This window comes from Haliotis rubra, unplaced genomic scaffold (assembly GCF_003918875.1).
Source record: "Haliotis rubra isolate DU_JTF1 unplaced genomic scaffold, ASM391887v1 Scf174, whole genome shotgun sequence".
Taxonomy (NCBI): Eukaryota; Metazoa; Mollusca; class Gastropoda; order Lepetellida; family Haliotidae; genus Haliotis; species Haliotis rubra.
Genome location: NW_025765714.1, coordinates 1010698 through 1032723, shown reverse-complemented (window position 1 = coordinate 1032723; position 22026 = coordinate 1010698). Strand labels below are relative to the sequence as shown.

Sequence of the window (22026 nt, the reverse complement as noted above, 5' to 3'; positions counted from 1 at the left end):
TAGGAGAATGAATAAATATTACTACAAAACCTGTAAGACACAAAAGTGAGACTCAAGTGCGAAATCGGATTCGAATTGGAGGTAAGGTTTGTGAGGTAAACTCTCACACAAATTGACTGACCTGTTCACACATACCCGTAACAGGCGCGTAGCAAACTAATTTTTCCGTGTAAGCCCGATAGGTTGCAAAGCTTTATATTTGGATAGTATTGACGACTATCCAGCTTTCATTTAAAAATCATGTGTAAGCCCGCCCATTTTATGTAATGATATCACGCGTTTACAAGTGACTTTTGTCCTCTGTGTCATGCAAAAAAACCCAATCCCAACCGTTATAAGCATCTATATTGACATGTAAATGAGTGTTTTTACGAGTGAAAACTTATCATAAATCGTGATAAAGTTTGTTATGATGCTGTTCGGACATGTAAAGATATTTTCAATGAAAACTAAAATTTAAGGTAGGCCTACTTCGAGACATTGTTTTTTTGCTAACGTCGTGCAGTTCACAGTCTTAGCATATTCTTACGGCTAATTCATCTACACCATGAATGTTTTAGGTTTTTGTGAAATATGTTGGGGGTAGAAACGATACACATTCCATCCTCGCCACAAGGGCCTCTAGTCGTGGCACGATAATAGTCCTTATCATGAGCGAAACTCCGGGTTTTAATCCCTCTACAAGCTGTGTGGTATCTCACTCACTCACTCACTCGATTAACGGTATCGGGTGTTCTGACGTGGTGAAGGCATGGCATCGTATCCCTACTGCATAGATTGATGCTCATGATGTCAGTCACTGGATTGTCTGGTCCAGAACCGATTATTTCCAGACCGCCGTCATATATCTGGAATATACAAACAAAACCTTTTCACTCCGATTGTTCAGGGTGGTTTGTGCGGCGCTGCGGATATGTTTAAAGTCACCCTCCATGGTGTCAGATGAATATTTTAAGGCAATCACCACGCCAGTGTTTTACATTTTGTTTTGTCCATCGCATAGCTCCTATAGTTGTTGTCTTTTTGTGGATTTGTTCATTTACTATAACTCAAATAAGAAATAGTTGAAGATCTATCCGTGTACATGTTGTGTATGAATATAGATGTGATCAATTTCAGGTAGGCTCCTATTTCAGACCAGTCTCTGATTTCTTATAATAACTATGATCTACATTCACACGACCAGACGTTTTCTTGCATTTTAGAACCTAAGAATAATGTATATAGAGACAGTAACAACCATTAACCCACTCGAGAATCCCACGAGCCCGGACAGACGGATTTGCTGATAATTACCTTAACAGGGTATTACTTGTCATTCAGATGAAGAAGAATTTGGCAAGAATATTCTTATGCTAAAACGGGACTCATCTTGTGGCGTATTTTCACGAATGACAAATATTTTAATAGTTAGTACCACAAATTGTACATTTTAAGTTCAATTAGACGCATCTTTATAATTTGCAATTAATAGATTTTTAAATATACATCCGTTGTATGACTACTGCGTTTCAAGTTACGTTGAACCTTGAAGCACACTTTCATGAGTATATCGTCCATTCCATAATAAATGTTGTTCCGCTATTCCGGAATTTAGAGAAAATCGTGACTGCAATGGCGGGGAAGTTTTCAGGTTAGTATGTTTCTTCACCCTCGTGTGGCTATAGCCGACTTAATATATTCGCAATATTGGTAACACCTATCGTGACACAAAGTAATTAAATACTGATAATGAATATACATATTAATCATTTTTGTCAATGAATATTATTTACTTTGCACTCGCTAATTATGGGACTGGGACTAGTAGGAGACCGCTGCATCACACTGGGAAAAAGTGGGATCGCATGTGGAATTCTCTCGAGTTTGTCTTCTGCTATGAAAGTAGGTATATTTGTCTATCTTTGTACGTAGTTTGGCATTATTCACTAAGCGAAACAAATGGTATGCCAATAAATCAGGGGTCTCGTGAATATGAAATTTTGGTTTGCGGAAATGTTTCCAAGGGCAGATAACTACCAATTGACACCTTCGATCAATACAACTTTGCAGAATATTGTCAACCTCGATTTGTGTGGTATTATTAGTCCAGAGTTAATTAGTAGGTGTTTTTGTGCTATGTCCACACATTGCATACATCTGTAGTTCAGACTCATTTCTATTTCCAGAAGTTTCTTTGTTTCTTTTCATTAGCCATGCAGCCATTTCATTTTGTAATTTGAGATGGCCACTAGGGGGCTCTGTTAAACTTGCATAGTAATGAGGTTTATTTATAAATACTTCCTGTGCAAGGTCATTACATGTTCTCATGTATGCTGATAAAATGTTGTATTTGTTTTATATTTATGTTTGTTTTGTGCAATGAAATGCATTTTCAATGAATTTCGATGTACGTTTTCTGCAAGTAAAAGCGGAATAAGACGCGGGTAAAATGTTTCGCAAATGGCACTTTTCAGGAAAGTTGCCATTATTTCATAAGTAAAAACAAATAGTCTGTTCTTTGCCATTTTAACAGATATCTGTGTTGCACTTTCACCATTGATCATGATATACGAAAGCTGTTTGTGCTGCAAATTGATTTACCTCATATATACCCTCGCGTCATGGGTTTCCTCGGTATTAAGAAATTTACGACTATGAATATGATCGCTCATATTGCCAAGTCATATAAACATAATATAGTGTTAGACGACATAGTATTTCCTTCAGATCAAATTACGGGCTCACAGCACATGTCACAATCTCACACGTTGTCAACAGCCAATCCGTGAGTGTCAATGTAGGTTTACAGTAATATCGGAGTTGATAAATTGTAATACAGTAAACGATTTTGTAGAATTAACACCAGTAGTCACACTTCTTCATAATAAATTTTCAATTCATAAAATATGTAGAGTTGATACGGGATACGTGAAATGAAAAGTGAAAAAACAACTTAAGAGATGACCCTATCGGGCTTCTATAGTTTAAAAAATAGAGCTGGGATTCCCCCCTTAGGTCACGTGATTGTTTTTATTGATAACATCAGCTAGCAGACGAGCGATGTTTGGAAAACTTTGAAGCTGAGTAAGTTTATAGAAAATGTTTGCAAAGATCGCGCAAAAAATGCATTACGTGCTAGACATAAAGTTGCATTAGTTTTTAATAGTAGGTGACTGTACGTACGCAAATTAATGAAAGTCTGAACATTTTTTGTTCAGACCCGTGCCGATCAACTGATGAACGTAAACAATCGATAGGTTGCGCGATTTGGCGAGTGGCTCGTGAGAAATTATGTCATTAGAAAATACCACGGAAACGTAAGTACCACGGAATCATATGACGGCATGGTATATATAATATTGCTGCTGGCCCTAATTGAAATTCGCTGTTCAGTTTGACTTCATACAAGGAATGAATTTGCGTAAAGAATTATAAAATATTACAAACCGACTTATCAGGTTTTGGTCCATGTTACTCGGGCACTCACTATTCATTCAATTTTTTGCTTGAATCTTTGGAATAACTCTTAATCCATTAGATTTATGTGAATTCTGATGCCAAAACTGAAATCAGGGGTATCCAATTACCCCATGTACCAAATTTTGTTTAAATACACCAAAAACAGCAATGTTGTGGGAGAATTAAGATATTTTGGGCGAAAACGGCGGTCCGCGGGTTTCATGTATTACATGTACAAAATCGATCTAAACCTGGACCCCAAGTTTTGACACTTTATTTGCCTCTAAAATATTTATTTATGGTCAGATTCTCAAAAGGAAAAGTGATCTGAAATCAGTAGAATGCCATCTATCAGACAATGTTATTTATAATCAGTTATCTGTAATATGAAAAAATCATGTGGTATAGCTATTTGTATTTCTAAAAGCGCAAAACAAATTCTTTTTATGATACTTTTGTGAGTAATTAATGATAATGTAGTAAATCTCATAGATCTATCACTAGAAACACGCTATTTTGCCTTTGGTTCGGTATACCATAATGCAATAAAAAAAATTGGTATTTTCAGTTTTTCGTACCGTCATTTGTCTCTAGTCATAGAATGACAGTTTTGTTCATTCTGAATAACAAAGATTATGGTTATTCTTTTCCATGTTATTAAACAGTGTAAGGTTTGGCGCTTGTCAATTATATACCGAATCAAAGGCCTCATACTGCAACAGTACTGTACCGTGGTAAGAGCGTACCGTTTCACCCTTAATGATCACATGACTGCTGTTGACACGTGAAAACTGAGAAATGTGTAAAGTGGAATAAGATTATAATAGTGAATGTCTTATTAGAGCTCTTATGACAATACTGATCTGGACAGTGACAGTGAGATCAATAGATGGCCGATGAAGTTGTCATCCCTACCACACCTAGAAACTTGGTCATGGAAATTTATGTACCATCATCGTATAACATGCAGACTTGTTACTTCTTTGTTGTGTCCAAATGATAATAATAAAATAATTCATTGCCGAAGTTAATCATGAATTTACAATAAATACAGAATCACATTGATGTGAAAATGCTTTTTCATAAGACATTGCCCCTAAAAGATCTGAGTTAGAAATGGCCTTGAGCAAGCCATGATGGGTTCTTTGGTCCAGATATAATAATAATGAGTGAATTAGTAATGTGCCAAACTCCACGCCAGCTGGTATGCTCATGGCGCTACAAGTAAAGTTATTTGGGTGAGAGTCTAGACAAAGTACTTCTTAAATAAAAACGTTTTGAGGAGGGTTTTGAAGGAGAGCAGACTTGGGGCTGTTTTGAGATCTTCAGGCAGAGAATTCCATAGAACAGCTGATTGGTAGGCAAATGATCTGAATCCAAATCGTTTCAGTCTGCATCTAGGCACTGCGCACAGAATTTGGGACTGGGATCTGAGAATTCTGGTTGGATTATACTGGCTTACATGTTCACACAAGTAGGATGGCGCGATACCGTTAAGGCACTGGTATGCGAGTACAAGAACTTTAAACTCAATTCTAGCTGAGATGGGCAGCCAGTGTAGGGATCGTAGATGTGGCTGTATATGTGCAAACTTTGGAGCAAGACACACAATTAGTCCTACAGTATTTTGTATTTTTTGTAGCCTTGAAACAGATTCTTGCGACACACCACACAGGAGGCTATTGCAATAGTCCAGGTGTGAGAATAGCAGTGTTCGAACTAAAGCAACAGCAGCTTCCTGATTATTTACCATTTGTAAATAACAAAGAATTAGAGGGTTTGCATGTGGTAGAAGGACTCACATAGTTTTCGACTGGCCATGTCCAGTGGCCATCGAGATATACATATTTCGAGATATATTTGACAATAAGAGTTAACATTTTGTTAAATAACTGTTCACGAACTATTTTGGTATAGGTATCCATTGTACCCGTCATACTATACCTATACATATTCTGTAAGTAAAGTTTAAATGAGCCTCGCCAGGATTACAATTTCTCAGCCAGCTGAGATAATGAAAAAAGTCTCCGCCATCAGAGGGAGATCATCTGAAATTGTCCATGAATAAGTATTTAAACGCACTATTTCACACCACACTTCTGTAAAAATGAATAATGCATTTCTCTCAATAATACTAACTATCAGTCCTCAGTAGCTACCATATAAATTGTTCAGGATTTTTTAACGTAATTAGATTACAATATTACATTAAAAATTTCGAATGAATTAATGCAATGTTGCATTAAATCGACTCTTGCGCTCTCTACTGGCCGAACATTATTTCAAGCAAACCCCATAGAGTTATGTCCCTTGGAGTGCTCTTTATGATTATCCTATAAAAAAATTGTGATTGAAACTAGTTCGGTAAACAGTGACAACACCGCGTGCGACAGTTTTCAGTGTACGGAGCAATTGTTTACATATTCCATATGTGGCAAGTGTTCTCTGTTTGGAAGCTGTTCGCCTCGAGGTTTCAATTATTGATTTCAGGCAAATTGTAAGGAGTGAGTGAGTCTTTTATTGCATCAATAGGAGCTAAAGTGAGTGTATGTGCCCGAATATATATAATATAGGCCAAAATATTGTCGAAAATGTGTGAAGTTGTGCCTTTTATTATATTGTTGTAATGAAGTAAACTATGAAGTAGCAGAGACTTGGTCCAAACATATTTAAGCAGGGCTCCAGATAATTTTTCAACATCGTACTTAGTACTTAGTACGTACTTCTTATATTTTCAATATTGGAGTACTGGAAAACCTTAAGTGTACATTTAGAGTACTGAATGGAATTTAATGGAGTATCAGTAAGCTTGTGTTTCGTTTCATATATGCACCACAACATTGCTACTCTTGTGTGAACAGGTAAAAAACCCAATAAAACAATACTTTTTCAGATCAATACGTCTGTAAATAATTCTAAGACCGTACACCATTTCTGCAGTGCGTATTTGCTATGTTTTCTAAATTATTTCCTACCGTATCGTGCATATTTTATATCCGTACATACGCCGATACGTCCCTTATCTGGAGCCTTGTTCAAGGTTGCATTATCGACAGGGTATGTAAATAAACATTGATTTTGAAGGTTTTTAATAAATGCATCGCCTTAGATGTGGTGTTGCTTTTTGTGAGGCGCTGTTCAGTAGACACTGCTGTCTTCTAGCTAAAATGTTGTTGACTGTAGCATTAAACCAACACACAAAAAAAACATTAGAAATTATGTTAAGGAAACAAGTCACTATCATGAGCTACAATTTGTATATTTTCAGCAAGAATGACTGTTAAAGGTGCTGTTTTATGAGTGGTCCATCTTGCCAATATTTAAGTGCACATGTAGACTGTTGGCACTGACGTAGTGACTGGTGTCATTATGGAAGCTGTGGGTACTCCCCAATCCTCAACAGGTGACCATGACTACTTCACCCAAGCACCAGCACAAACAGACCACATAGAACCTGTTCCCTCAGATCATGACTATTTCTCAGAGAAGCCTCCTGATCCTCCTGTATCAGCAGAAGCTGACGAAGCTGAAGATGCAGGAGCAACTAAGGAGTCTGGCAAGGATGGGGATGACATGATACTGACACTGTCTCCACAGTGTAATGACGAGGAGGAGGAGGATCTGGAACATATGAAGGAAGGTGTAGAACCAGATGCAGAACCACAAAAGGAAAGTGTTGAAATAGCAGCAATTGAGGAAGAGAAAATAGATGCTAATGAAGGTGAAGAAAGTACACCAGATAAAGAAACTGTTGAAATCACATTAGAAAAAGAAAGTATGGAGACAACATCAGATGAAGAAAGTAAGGAGATGGCACCAGATGAAGAAATTAAGGAGACGTCACCAGATAAAGAATGTATGGAAACCGCACCAGATAAAGAAAGTATGGCAACGGCACCAGATGAAGAAACTATGGCAACGGAACCAGATAAAGAAAGTATGGCAACGCACCAGATGAAGAAAGTATGGCAACGGCACCAGATGAAGTAAGTAAGGAGACGTCACCAGATAAAGAAAGTATGGCAACGGCACCAGATGAAGAAAGTATGGAAACCGCACCAGACATGGCACAGTCTGAAAGCACACCAGCTAATCGAGATGTGGAAACTGCAGTAGATGAGGAGGGCATGGATGTTGAAGAAGGGGATGAAGGTGGAAGCAAAGACAATGTTGCTGAAGGTCAGGAATCTAAAGGTGAGGAAGGGAATGATGACTGTAGAGGCCCACCTGGAGAGGAAGTGAACAAACCTGTAGGATCACAGGTGGCAGATGACGTACAGAATACACATGGACATGAAAACACTGATGCAGAAGTACAAGGAGTTGCTGAAGAGGAGAAACCTGTGAGTGGTGGAGGAGGTGGTGGAGATACTTCAAATGATATCGATGGAGTAGGGAAGGGTGCCCAGGAAGAAGTTGTAGGGGTACAGGAGAAGGGCAGCTCAACAAAGCCCCCGGGTGTTACCATTTCTGCCTCTCAGACAGAGTTATTTTCTGAGGAGGAGGAGGAGAAGGAGGAGGTTGAGGATGGTGAAAGAAAAAGTGATAGTGTGAAAGATGATAATGACAATGATAAGGATACTGTGAGCACTGTAACAGCGGAGGAGGGAGGGGAGGCAGTGGTGGAGATGGACAATGCTGAGGAGGATGAAAATGGAGGGGTGGCAGCGGAAGACTCCTTTCTCACTGCAGCGAATCTCAACAAAATTGCTGAGCATGACAACGATAGTGACACAGAATCAGAAGCTGATGTAGTGGGGAGACCCAACAGACGCGGGCGCAAATCAAAAGACTTTGGTGCCTCATTTGTAACAGAAGAGGATGACATGGGTTTGATGATTGATGCTGAATGGAAGGAAAAGAAGAGAACATCAAGTAAGTAATTAGGTGTTAAGCCCTGCATTGGAACAGTGGTCATTGTAATTTTGGGTTAGACATAAGTACTCATTGCAACTGAATTTAATGCGACATTATAGCCGAACTTACATGTCGTCTTTCTTATCTTATTCCTTCGTTTCCATGGATGTCGTTATTATTGAAATCTGTATTTGAATCTTGTCATTGTTATGTTTCAACTTTATCATGTTTACATACTAATGTCAACTAACATTTATCACATGGCATTTATTTGTTTGTACTGTTGTCCTGAATCAATGTAGGGTTGATAACAAGGATGGAAGAGGTAATACAGACAACATTCTCCTTTGTTTCAGCACCTCGACGTCAACATGAGACTAAGCTGGATATGTCACTACTGAGGGTGCCCTTTGATTATGGTGAGTACAGAAGCTTAGCATGGTCATTATTCCCATGTGTGTTCATGGTTGGAATAAGTTCCAAAAAGCCAAAAGAGGCTACTTATGGGTCTTGTGGGGGTGGTGGGGTAGCCTAGTGGTTAAAGCGTTCGCTCGTCATGCCGAAGACCCGGGTTCGATTCCTTGCATGGGTACAATGTGTGAAGCCCATTTCTGGTGTCCACTGCCGTGATATTGCTGGAATATTGCTAAAAGTGGCATAGAACTAAACTCACTCACTCACGCATGGGTCTTGTGGGCTGGTGCAGTGACTTGGCTCATTCTGTCACCATACCCTGACAGCTTGGAAGATTGATTGTAATATCAATCACTGGATTGTCTGGACCACACTTGATTAATTCCTACAAATACAAAATCTCTTACATCATTACCAGAAATGCTGTATCTCAGCTGTCATGCTAACACAAAATCCTTTTCACCATCAACTATCCATAATCAGTGGTGATACTAATAGTACCCCATGCCCAATCACAGTGAGGAAGTCTTCACTTATTTTCAACATCAACCATCCTAAAGGCAAAAAATAGGGGAGATGGGTTTGTTTACTCTTGATGTTTTAGAACTAGTTTTCATAGAAATTATTAACAGTAATTACTTTTTGTTTGATCATTTCATCCCTATTTTAAGCATAAAAAGAACCTACAGGGCGACAGGTCCAGAGGGTGTTAGACCTTGCCAATAGGTAGATGGTGTAGAGTGTAACATGGTGAGAGTGGCTGTGTTCTGCAGGTTGGAGGAGGGAGGTGGTGATGCGGGCAGTGGTGGAGGGATCCAACACACAGATGGACACCTACTACCATCCCCCAGAAGGATCTAAACTGGTAAGTTCTGCATACGCTGTGCTAGAAATGAGGTAATTTTGCAGAGGTACAGATAAGCCGCATATCTGCGTAAATTACGCAAATATTTATGAGAAAACTCAATTCCTATTAAGTCTATTGCGTACAAGTACGCTTGAAGTTTTGTAAATACCCAATAAAATGTGATCTTACATGCGTACACACGAAAATGTCAAATCTTTGCTTGCGTACCGATGGCTATAGTCCGTTTGGCTCAAAAGCGGACCGATGAATTGCAATCTAACTCGAAAACTAATAAACATAAAATACTCAATGAAACGCTGATCATAATCAAAACATCATACCCACTCTGTGATGTTTTTGCAGAATTTTTGTCCTAAAAATAAAAAAGTTGTTTAACAATCTATCATTAAACTATTGACACAGTTCACTATTTGTTACGAGGGATGAGTGCAGAGAAAGGGACAGCCAGGTGTGTTACTCAAAGGAAATAAGGATACCCAATTGAGTTGAACACAAGCGAGTACATAACTCAATGACCCAAAAAGTTATCTGTAGCTCTGATTTTGACACAGATGTCAGATGATGTAGTTTTTTTCACAAATTGCATAGTATTCTCGTGTACATCTTAGTACAGTGGTCTTTTCAAATTCACACAACTAGAACATGTACAAAATAAACATGTTAACATGCAACACATTTTAATATGCCTTTGTGCATTCACTGCCTTGGCTGAAGACAGACTGAAATGCTATACCAGTAATTGGAATACACAATGGTCCATTAGAGCTATAGGATCTACCAACAGTAGTAAGATTTTCTTATTTACATCATCATAAGTGAGTAATGTCGTATCTATTGAACTTATTGAGGTTGATGCATTTACTTCCAGAGGTCAATGGTCCAGATTGCCGATTATTGTAAGTACAAACTGTGATGACTTGACTGTATCTGTATCCCAGTGTCTGTTCATCACACTGTGCCATACTGTGGGGATGTTGTGTGAATATAACGTATGATGAACTTGTTCAGATATGTTGATTTATACACCTCACCATAACTGGTATGCTGTAAACTTCAGATTTTAAGGGTTGCTCTGATGGAATGGAGGGTATAGTGGCCTCAAAGCATAAACCTTTGAACAGTATGCTCAAAGCATGATACACCTCACCATAGAGGGTATGCTCAAAGCATATGTAACCCTCACCATGAACAGTATGCTCAAGTTAAGCAAAGCATAGTAACCATGAACAGTATGCTTAAAGCATGACACCTCACCATAGATGGTATGCAAAAAGTTAATCCTCACAATGGAGGGTATGCTCAAGCATAAACCTTGAACAGTATGCTCAAAGCATGATACCTCACCATAGAGGGTATGCTCAAAGCATAATCCTCACAATGGAGGGTATGCTCAAAGCATAAACCATGAACAGTATGCTTAAAGCATGATACCTCACCATGAGGTATGCAAATAAACCTATGCTCAAAGCATAGTAACCATGAACAGTATGCTCAAAGCATAGTAACCATGAACAGTATGCTTAAAGCATGACACCTCACCATAGATGGTATGCAAAAAGTTAATCCTCACAATGGAGGGTATGCTCAAGCATAAACCTTGAACAGTATGCTCAAAGCATGATACCTCACCATAGAGGGTATGCTCAAAGCATGACACATCACCATAGAGGGTATCTACAAAGTTAATCCTCACAATGGAGGGTATGCTCAAGCATAAACCTTGAACAATATGCTCAAAGCATGATACCTCACCATAGAGGGTATGCTCAAAGCATAGTAACCATGAACAGTATGCTCAAAGCATGCCACCTCACCATAGAGGGTATGCTCCAGCATAAACCTTGAACAGTATGCACAAAGCGTGACACCTCACCATAGAGGGTATGCTCAAAGCATAGTAACCATGAACAGTATGCTCAAAGCATGACACCTCACCAGAAAGTGTATGCGAAAAGCATGACCTCACCTCATGTTGTAAGCATCTTTGTCAATTATCCAGGTCAAGCATTAACACTGATCCCAATCCTGATTTTATCCCCAGAAACTTCCTAGATGCCAGATACAGTACACTACACAAATAACCAACTCAAAGGAACCTGTAATTTTGGTGCTGTAGTTTGTTATGCACATTTTTTCATTTTCACAGTAAGTGATTGCCATAAAAAAAAGCTGCAAGTTATATCTGTCTGTTTGATGTAAGCATGTTCATTATCATCGTGGTTTATCTGATAGGTCCAGTTTGTGTCAACACTGTGTATTAGAAACAAGGAATGGGCACAAGTATGATGGGATGTGTTACAGATGCTAGATTGCATTTGTTTACTTTTCTTCAACAGTGTCAAGGACTAAGTCCCCATTATCTGTCGACAACTTTTCCTTTGCCCGGAAGTGTATCTCTGAACCTCCCTTTGAAGTCATGAGGCAAGCGAACAGTGGAAGGAAATGTTTCCAGAAAAAGTCGCGAGGTGGTGCAGGGTTTGGGAGAAGTCGAGGAAGGGGGAGAGGTCGAGGTCGAGGTCGGGGTGCATCTCCGGGTCGAGGTCATTTTTTGCGCTCAACTTCGCCAAGTCCCGAGAATACATCTTCATTCCGAGTTAGGTGGGTCCCTGACATTGTTGTATATGAAAGCTATGTATTTAAATCACATTCAATCCAATGATCAACATGGGCAAGAGATTATCAAGTGATTTTCATATGAATGTGGGTTATAGATAGGGCTGCGCAATATAACCGGTTTACCGGTATTTACCGGTTCAGACATGAAAACGATACGTATTGCGACACGCTGGTTGAAAACCGTTAATTTTTAAACTTATCCTATCTCACGACTTGCACCTCTCTCTCTTCATTCGACCATGAGTGGAAACGAATTAAAACTTTGCTCCAGGCCTACCTTGTCCCTGTCCCCGTGCTGTGCGTGCCTTCCTGTCTCAGTCATGCTCACTAGTCCATGACAACACGAGGCATGCGCAGTCCTCACCCACGTGATCACCTCACATACTAATTCTCTTTCTTGTTGCTCCACTGAGTGGACGTGAAATTTTTTTCGTCTGAGAATTGCTCAAAATGGTTAAGCCTGTTCAGGCCAGTAAACGAAAGTTTTGCGCCCGTTGTAATAAAGTCTTTTCAGCATGGGACCCACACACATCGTGTGTTGATTGTGTGGGTTTTTGTGATTGGGACACACGTTGTCCTAAGTGTTCAGGCCTGTCTAATGAGGCGTGTAAATCTTACAAACGTGCTTGTGCCAGACGTTTGGCAGATAGGGCCAGGAATGCTCCTGCGGGGTCTGGTCCATCTCCCGCTAAGAAACAATGTGTAGATCGCCCCACCCTCACTGCTCACCGGTCTAAATCGCCCGTCTCTCCTGACAAGGATTTTATGAACGCTTCGTTGGATTCCTATTTATCTGAGAACGTTAAAAGGCTTTTTGGGGAGCTTCCCTCACCCAGTTTAAGTTCTCATGAGCGTACCAGGGTGGTAATGACGGATATTTCTTCTACGCAAGACCTGCGATCTACATTATCTCGTAGGTCTGTTTCTTCGGAACGTTCACAGACTTCGAGAACTTCTAAGCATTCATCATCGAAGCGGGGATCGGGCCGGTTGGAACATACCCGTTCTCCCCTTCCCACGGTTTCATCTCACCGAAACAATTCACCCACACGAGTTGAGTCGCCAGCTGGTGCGAAGGTGCGAATGCGTTCTTCCACTGCTGGGAGGAGTTGTTCTAGATCTCGTTCACGCTCGAGCTTTTTCCGGCCTTCCAATATACCAGTCCCAATTGATTCACGTGATCGAATGGGTTCACCAGGAAGAATCAGTTCACATTCCCCTCGGCTCACCCTGCTGGCTCACCCTGCCGAGTCGGCTCACCAGAACATATTCGAATGGGTTCACCTGACCGAACGGATTCACGTACTCGAATGGGTTCACCTGACCGAACTGATTCACGTAATCGAATGGGTTCAGTTGATCGAACTGATTCACGTAGTCGAATGGGTTCGTCTGGCCGTACTGTTTCACGTACTCAAATTGGTTCACCAGGACGAACCGGTTCACATTCCCGACTCAATTCACCTCAACATGTGCTTCCGTTCGACTCACCATCTCATAGTCGAATCAATTCACCACAGCGTTTTGATTCCCGTAGTCGTTCAGTCTCACCTAGTCGAAGTGGTTCGCCATTTCGATCCGGTTCACCTAACCGCCATGGTGTCTTTGCGTCAGAGGGATACTAGAAGTCGGTCTCATTCACCTCAGGTGAATCAGAATATCCCCTCTAGCCAGCCTAGTGCTAGTGACGTCTTACGGTCAGTGCCTTTACATGATAGTACACCTCAGCAACGTCGTTCTGTGGGGGTGGTTTCACCTGCTAGGCAGCGTTATGCTTCAGTGGATCAGCGTTCACCTTCCCGCCATACCACTTCTACTTTGCCTCGGTCACAGGTTATTGCTGAGTCTTGGAATCCTACTCTTGATTCCTCTCCAGCGCCGCATTTAGACACCATGCTTCGTGCTGTTACGTCGGCTTGGAATCAGTGTCGTTCGTCCTCACATGTTCAACAATCGTCTGCCGTACTTAGCAATAATCGTTCTGTGGATTTGAGGGATCGGACTCGATCTCAGACTACTTTACCGTCACCTGGGCAGTCAGACATCTCCACTCCTGATGGCAGTTTTGATGTTGTTGAACCGCTCACGCGTGCTAGCCTGGATAGTTGAAAAACTTCAGTTACCTCTTAGTAAATCTCCAGATGATTTGGCCACGTCTTATGCCATGACTAATATTTCCAGTATCACACTTCCTTTGCGTCCATGTCTTCGACAATTACCTTCTTCTCTTGACGCGGCTTTCAACAAGCTTAGAAGGATGAAGGATGGTTTGTCTGCTCCAAGGTTCCGACCATCGACGGCGATACTCATGGTGTTCAACTTTGGTCAGCGGCACCTTTAGTTGATGATGACATTTCCATGGTCTGTGGCAAGCGCTCCAGTTCGCCGTTTTTTGTGGAGGACAGGGAATTGGCTCACTTAGATACTACGGTTCGCCATTCTATCCCTTCCAGCAGCTGCATTATTTCGCTGTTGACGCTGTATGCGAGGCTGTCAATCATGCCTATACGGACCAGGACGCATACATCAGGGGAAGTATGGCTCTGATTTTAGACCAGTTCCAGGTGGTCTTAGAGCAACTGTCTCATTTCTTTGGCTATTTACTTGCCATACGCCGTCGGGGCCCGTTGAATTTCTCCTCATGGGAAGATAGATTCAAGGCTAAATTATTTCGTCAGCCATGGTCGGGGGATACGGTGTCCAGTGGGGCTATTGCAGAAGTCGCATCCAAGGTGGACCGTCTTAACCAATTTCAAGTATCTGTCGATCTCTTGGAATTGCAAAAAATTCAGCTCCAGGATTCTATGCCGCATCGCCGAACCGCACAATTTACCCCTTCCAACCCAGACCTTCGGGACTGTATGAAAGGCACGGCGCCTTCTCAAGCACGTGGCAGGGGCAAGAAGCCATTTCATGGTTCCGCTTCATGTCGCCCCTTTCGACCCGACACTGGAACTGGAAATAGACAGTCCAAACAGTGACTCACGGAAGTCAGAGCTCGGATTGGTTCTGCCGGTTCCGGTGGTTCCAGTGTTCGATTCCCCTGTAGGAGGGAGGTTAGGTCTGTTTGCCCCCAACTGGGAGTTTCTGGGAGATCCATTTGTCACAATGACTCTCATTCACGGCTATCGACTGCCTGTGGTCGGGGATCCACCCCTCACCATTCAACCTTTGCAGCAAATATATCCTCTGGATCGGGCTGCAGTCCTTTCGGCTACAATCTCAACTCTACTGGAGAAACATGCGATAGAATGCCTAGATCCGGTGTGCATAACTCCAGGGTTTTACTCCCCGATTTTTCTGGTGCCAAAGAAAAACTCCAGCAAGTTGCGTCTCATCTTCAATATGAAGACATTCAACGCCGATTCCTGCAACAACCGCCTCATTTTCGCATGGTATCAGTCAGTCTTCTCCGCTCAATTCTGAAGAAAGGGGATTTCCTCATATCCCTCGATCTTCAAGACGCATACCTGCACATTCCGATTCACCCAGATCATCGGAAGTATCTGAGGTTCACCTTCGGGGACCATCACTTCCAATGGAAAGTCCTTCCATTTGGAATCTCTACGGCCCCGTGGCTTTTTACTCGGGTGACCAAACCCATCAGCAGTTTCCTGCATTCTCGGGGGAGTGACCTTCGAAAGCTATATCGACGATTGTATTCAGGCACAACAGGATCCAATCGTTCTTCAAATCCATCGGGAGTTCACCATCAGGCTGCTCAAACAGTTAGGGTGGCTCCTCAATTACGAGAAGTCGGAGTTAACACCGACTCGCAGACTTCAGTTCATAGGAGCAGTCTTCGACACAGAACAAGCCAAGTTGTTTGTTCCCCAGGACAGGTGGACCAAAATTCAGCGTCTGGTTCCGCTAGCCTTGGATCACCCCAGAACTCTACGCCAGTGGCAGGAGTTGCTGGGCGTCTTAACGTCAGCTCAGGCTCTGACTTACAGAGGTCAACTGCAGCTTCGCCCGCTTCAGTTATTTCTGCGCCCTCATCTTCAAACCAACAACCCTCAGGAGTTGACTCGGTTACCCAGGGAACTATGTCCAATTCTGCGTTGGTGGCTCAACGTACAGAATGTTTGCGCCGCGTCTCTTTGGTGCCCTTCAGTCCAACCCATCAGTTGTTTGTGGACGCTTCTCTAGAAGGTTGGGGTGCCCACTTCCTTCAGCATCAAGTGGCAGGGCAGTGGTCGTCAGAAGACAAGTCACTCCACATAAACATTCTGGAGTTCAAGGCAGTATTACTGGCGGCTCTACTCAAGATGTCTCACCTGCTGATACAATCCGACAACTCGACGGTAGTGTGGTACATCAATCATCTAGGGTCGACGGGTTCAGCAGCACTCCTACAGTGGACATTTCGATTCTATCTTCTGATAGATTCTCTCAACATCGTCGCAAGAGCCAGGCACATCCCCGGAACAAAGAACGTGATTGCCGACGCTCTGTCTCGTTCCAGTCGCCCGTCGCCCACAGAGTGGCAACTCCTGCCCAAGATCTTTCGGACGATAATTTACCCGCTCTCTGGAACGAGTGTCGAGCTGTTTGCCACTCGGTTCAACTCCCAACTGCCGAGATTCGTGTCTCCAATTCCAGATCCACTAGCTTGGGATCACGACGCCTTGGCCATTCCCTGGGAAGGTCTCAACGCTTATGCGTTTCCACCTCCGGGCTCTACTTCACAAGGTCATTCAGAAAGTTCTGTTAACCAACAAAGTACAACTGCTTTTGGTAGCGCCCTTTTGGCCGGCGAGAAGTTGGTTCGTCGGCCTAAAAAGTCTAGTCAGTCAAAGCAGCATTCCTCTTCCCGTGCGGGACGACCTACTAGTTCATCCGCAATCGGGCGTGTATCACGAGTCGCCACAGACGTTCAATCTTCACGTATGGCACATTTGCAGAAATCACTAATAGCCAAAGGTTATTCTCACAGAGTGGCCTCAGCTATCACTGCAGCTCATCGTACGTCTACACGTTCTTTGTATGACGATAAGTGGAAGAAATTTGAATGTTATTGTCGGGTCAGAGGGATCGCTTCCCCTACTACTGCTTCGCCCCAGGTTGTTGCGTAATATTTACAACATTTGTGGGCTACAAGGAAACTCAAGGGTTCCACTTTAGCCACCTACTTGGCGGCTATTAATTCGGTCCTAGCCACGACTTCTGGTACGAAGGTTTCGACAGTACCGGAACTGCAGTACTTGCTTCGCTCTTTTAAGCTAGCCGACCAATCCAGGAAATTTCGGCCCACCAGCTTGGGACTTATCCGTGGTCCTGCGCCACTTAGTGTCCGAGCATTATGAACCCTTACAGGACAAGGAATTTGAACAGGTTTCATTCAAGACCTTTTTTCTTATTGCCTTGGCTACAGCGGCACGTATATCAGAACTGCATGCTCTAGATGTCAACCGTGTCCGTTTTGAACAGAGTAGACATGGCAAGGTAATTTTGGGATTGCGCTGGGATTTTGTCTCAAAAACAGTTGCCGGGTCAACCTGATCGTCTTTTTACAATCCCGCCTTTGTCTACCATATTGGGTCCAGCAGATGTCGAAGATCTGTCTCTTTGTCCAGTCAGAGCACTTCGCATTTACCTTAAAGCATCGCAAGAGGGCCGCCGTCTGCGTAAGAGACTGTTTATACCCTTGTCTACTGCTTCCAAGGCGAAGTCTCTCGCGACAACACTCTCATATTGGCTACGAGCTACAATACTACGAGCCTACACTTTTGCCGGTTTGCCACCACCTACGGCAGTCAACCCTCATGAAACCAGGGCATTGGCTTCTACTATGGCGTTGCATAGCAACTGCTCGTTAACTGCCATAATGGAGGGTTGTTTTGGCGCATCTGACACGGTATTTTCGCCTCATTACCTCAGAGATGTGTCGGTGACGGATATTCAAGGCCTTCATCAGTTTGGACCACTCGTCCCTGCCCAGCAGTTATCAGCGCACAACATCGCAGATAATGAACTTCCTTGTGCTACGATGCTATATGGATCCCACTGTGCAGTTGATCCCAAGTCGCGATCGTTTCTGCTTGTGTACAATCTGAATAAATCTGAAAAACTTTTTTCTGATTTATGTTTTTGTTTCTTCCGGGATTTATATTTCTTCTCTCATTTGTTTGAGACTATAGAGAGTCGCCACCTCACTTACTGTCCTCTGCTCCACGGAGTAATTAAGACAGTGAAGTGAGTCCTTCCCGAAGTGTTACACTTCAGAGCGTTCATGCTCCTAAGTGCCTATACACATCTATGTGATCTTACTGTGGTAAGTAGTGGAAGTCATAAGATGATGTTGTGGTACTGAACGTTAAAATTGTGAGTTTTACCGATTCAATTACCCTTTCACCCTCCTCGGGGCGGTGTCTGTGGGGTTGTTTCAAGCAGGGGCTGGCCCGATACTAGTCGTTAGACTTTTATTACGGGGGTACCTTGGAAATCGTGGCGATGCGACTGATTACACTCGCTAAGCTACGTCCTTTCACTTTGTGAAGGTAGTGACTGAACACCACATTGCTCGGGAATTTCGGTCCCTGGGAGCATTTGTGCTTAGTAAGTCAATGGGTTCGCACTAACCCTCGCACGTAGTAACTTGGTAGTTATTGGCCTACCTTGTAGTTGCTTCCTACGGTTGTTTGGGCATAACACTTAGCTGTTATCGCTTCAACTTCGGGTAATCTCTGACCCACCTTCCTACCGTGGGATAAGTGCAAGTCGTTAGATAGGATAAGTTTAAAAATTTGAAAATTTTAACTATAAATTGTATATTTATATACTTATCCTATCTCACGCGATAAAGTCCCTCCCTACCTCCCCACTGCATAGATTACCACCGTTCCGGTTTTGTCCTTTTATGGCTCCAAGATCGAGAATGAGTATGTGAGGTGATCACGTGGGTGAGGACTGCGCATGCCTCGTGTTGTCATGGACTAGTGAGCATGACTGAGACAGGAAGGCACGCACAGCACGGGGACAGGGACAAGGTAGGCCTGGAGCAAAGTTTTAATTCGTTTCCACTCATGGTCGAATGAAGAGAGAGAGGTGCAAGTCGTGAGATAGGATAAGTATATAAATATACAATTTGTAGTTAAAATTTTCAATTTTGACTTGCATTCGGAAACTTCGTAACACTCGAAAATCTTCGGTTATTTCCTTGTTTCATTTGTGCCAAATATTCTTCACATTTTTATTTTATCATGATTAAAAGTTGTTATTAAAGGTTAATCAAGCATAGTGATTTTGTTGTGGTTTTGCTCTATAAATCAAGCATTAACTCAGTTATCAGTAGTTTTTTGTTTAAAAATACTTCAGGCAATATATTGCAATACATATCACAATACATGCTTTCGCATCGCAATATATTGCAATATGAAAATTCTGTGCAATACCAACCCCTAGTTATAGATCCATATTTTCAGGTTATGTTTGTGCTGTAGAGTAATGAACAAATTTTATCATAGAAGAATAAAGGCAAGTAAAAATATTTAAGAGTATATTCACCAGATAACCTTGCAATCTTCTTACAGCTCATTTTAGGAGGCATACATCACTTATTAAATCTGTTAGTATTGCCATTTGCCGATGAAATATAAACATGTTTAAGACTAACTAGGTTGTGTTTTCAACTGGTAGCGTTAAGACAGACAGTCCAGTGGTGACATGGAATTCAACACCGGTGTCTGACAGTATATTGCCACCCAAACGTAGACCAGGTCGTCCCTCCAAGCTGTCCTACCCTCCCCCAGAGGTTGTGATTGAGAGAGAGGAGGAGGAGGAAGAGGAGGAGGAGGAGGAGGAGGAAAGAGATACAGATGTCAACTTGAGCCCCACTGTCCAGTTTGCTTCATCTGCTGTCAGCATCAAGCGTTCCCACAGTGACGTGGAGGACACAGACAGTGATCACGATGCCAACAGCTCCATCACCAGCTCTGCTCCGCCACGGAAAAAGGCTACAGCAAGGAAGAGCACAACACCACGTGTCCCAAGCTTGAAGCCTCAGAGGTAGCGAGTATGACAATGTCACTCACAGCTCATAGTTGTCCCCGTCCGTCCGTCCGTCCGTCTGTACATCTGTCCGAACATCCGTCTCAGTGTTTGTTAACACGATATCTCATGAACAGTTGTACCCAATGTCTTCAAATTTGTGACAGCCTACATTGGGGTGACTTTGACCTTATTTTCAAAGTCACCATGACACTTTGTTTCTGACCTTATTATCCCCCCGGCATGTAATGCGGGGGATATAGTCGTCGCCTCGTCCGTCCATCCGTCCATAATCATTTTGTTTCCGGAGCATAACTCAAAGACCTTTCGATATGTTTCAACAAAAATTGTTAGATATGTCAAACATAACTTACAGTGGTGTCTTTTGCTATTTACAGATTATTGTCATTTTTATTTTTCTCGGTTTCCATGGAAACGTTTTGGACTTAATCTTAAAGAGGGATGGGCTTCGTTTCCGGAGCATAACTCAAAAACCGTTTAATATTTTTCAACAAGTCTTGGTAGATACATCAAACAGAACCTTAAGTGGTGCCTTTTGCTATTTGCAGATTTTGGCATTTTTATTTTTCCCGGTTTCCATGGATACGATTCGGACTTAGTCTCAAAAGTAGGGGTGGGTTTCATTTCCGGAGCACAACTCAAGAACCGTTAAATATTTTTCAACAAAACTAGGTAGATATATCAAACAGAACCTTAAGTGGTGCCATTTGCTATTTCCAGATTTTTGGCATTTATATTTTTCCCGATTTCCATGGAAACGATTCGGACTTATCAAAAGGGAGGGGTGGGTTTCGTTTCCAGAGCACAACTCAAAAACTTCTTGATATCTTTCAGCAAAACTTGGCAGATATGTGAGGCAGATCCCAAAGTGGTGCCTTTTGCTATTTGCAGATTTTTATAATGGACTTCGTCCGTGCGTCCGTCCGTCCGTCCATGCACATTTGTCTTTTCCGGAGCAGAACTCTAAAAACGTTCACTATTTCTTCACCAATCTTGGCACATAGATAGATCTGGTGGTGTACTGGTGCCTTTTGGTAGTTTTGGAATTTGGAATAAAATATTTTTGGCGTTTCCATGGCAACAAGTTCGACTTGGACTGAAATAAGTGGTAGTGCTCTTTTCCGGAGCTGAACTCTAAAACCGTTCATTTTTTCTTCACCAAACTTGGCACATAGATTGGTCTGGTGGTGTACTGGTGCCTTTTGGTAGTTTTTGAATTCTGAATAAAACATTTTTGGCTTTTCTGTGGCAACAAGTTTGACTTAGCCTGAAATTGGTGGTAGTGCTCTTTTCCGGAGCTGAACTCTAAAACCATTCACTATTTCTTCACCAAGCTTGGCACATAGATAGATCTGGTGGTGTACTGGTGCCTTTTGGTAGTTTCGGAATTCTGAAAAAAAAAATGGGGGGCATTTCCATGGCAACAAGTTTGACATAGACTGAAATTGGTGATAGTGCTCCTTTCTGGAGCAGAACTTTAAAAACCTTTCAATACTCTCCTTCCACTTTTCTATATACACACCTAAATATTTGACATAATCATAACTCGTAGACATAATCATGAAGAGTATTTTGCCATTGCGGGGGATATTGATGACTTTGTCTTCTTGTTGTGATTTATTATTTTCTCGGTTTCCATAGAAATGATTCGGACTTATTCTCAAAAGGGAGGGGTGGGTTTCGTTTCCGGAGCACAACTGGAAAACTTCTTAATATCTTTCAGCAAAACTTGGCAGATATGTGAGGCAGATCCCAAAGTGGTGCCTTTTGCTATTTGCTGATTTTTGTGATTTATTATTTTCTGACTTAGTTTTGAAAAA

At 42.1% G+C, this 22026-nt stretch overlaps 1 protein-coding gene across 1 annotated transcript in view; it reads left to right on the top strand.

Moving 5' to 3' along the window:
• The first annotated feature begins 6810 nt into the window (after nt 1-6810).
• Nucleotides 6811-22026, top strand: part of LOC124272874 — a 47024-nt gene continuing 31808 nt past the window's right edge. Inside the window, exons 1-7 of the mRNA XM_046708092.1 lie at nt 6811-7280; nt 7376-8316; nt 8655-8717; nt 9486-9577; nt 10449-10476; nt 11917-12178; nt 19835-20203. Of these exons, the coding sequence (XP_046564048.1) occupies nt 6811-7280; nt 7376-8316; nt 8655-8717; nt 9486-9577; nt 10449-10476; nt 11917-12178; nt 19835-20203 (2225 nt within the window). The remainder of the gene's footprint in view (nt 7281-7375; nt 8317-8654; nt 8718-9485; nt 9578-10448; nt 10477-11916; nt 12179-19834; nt 20204-22026) is intronic.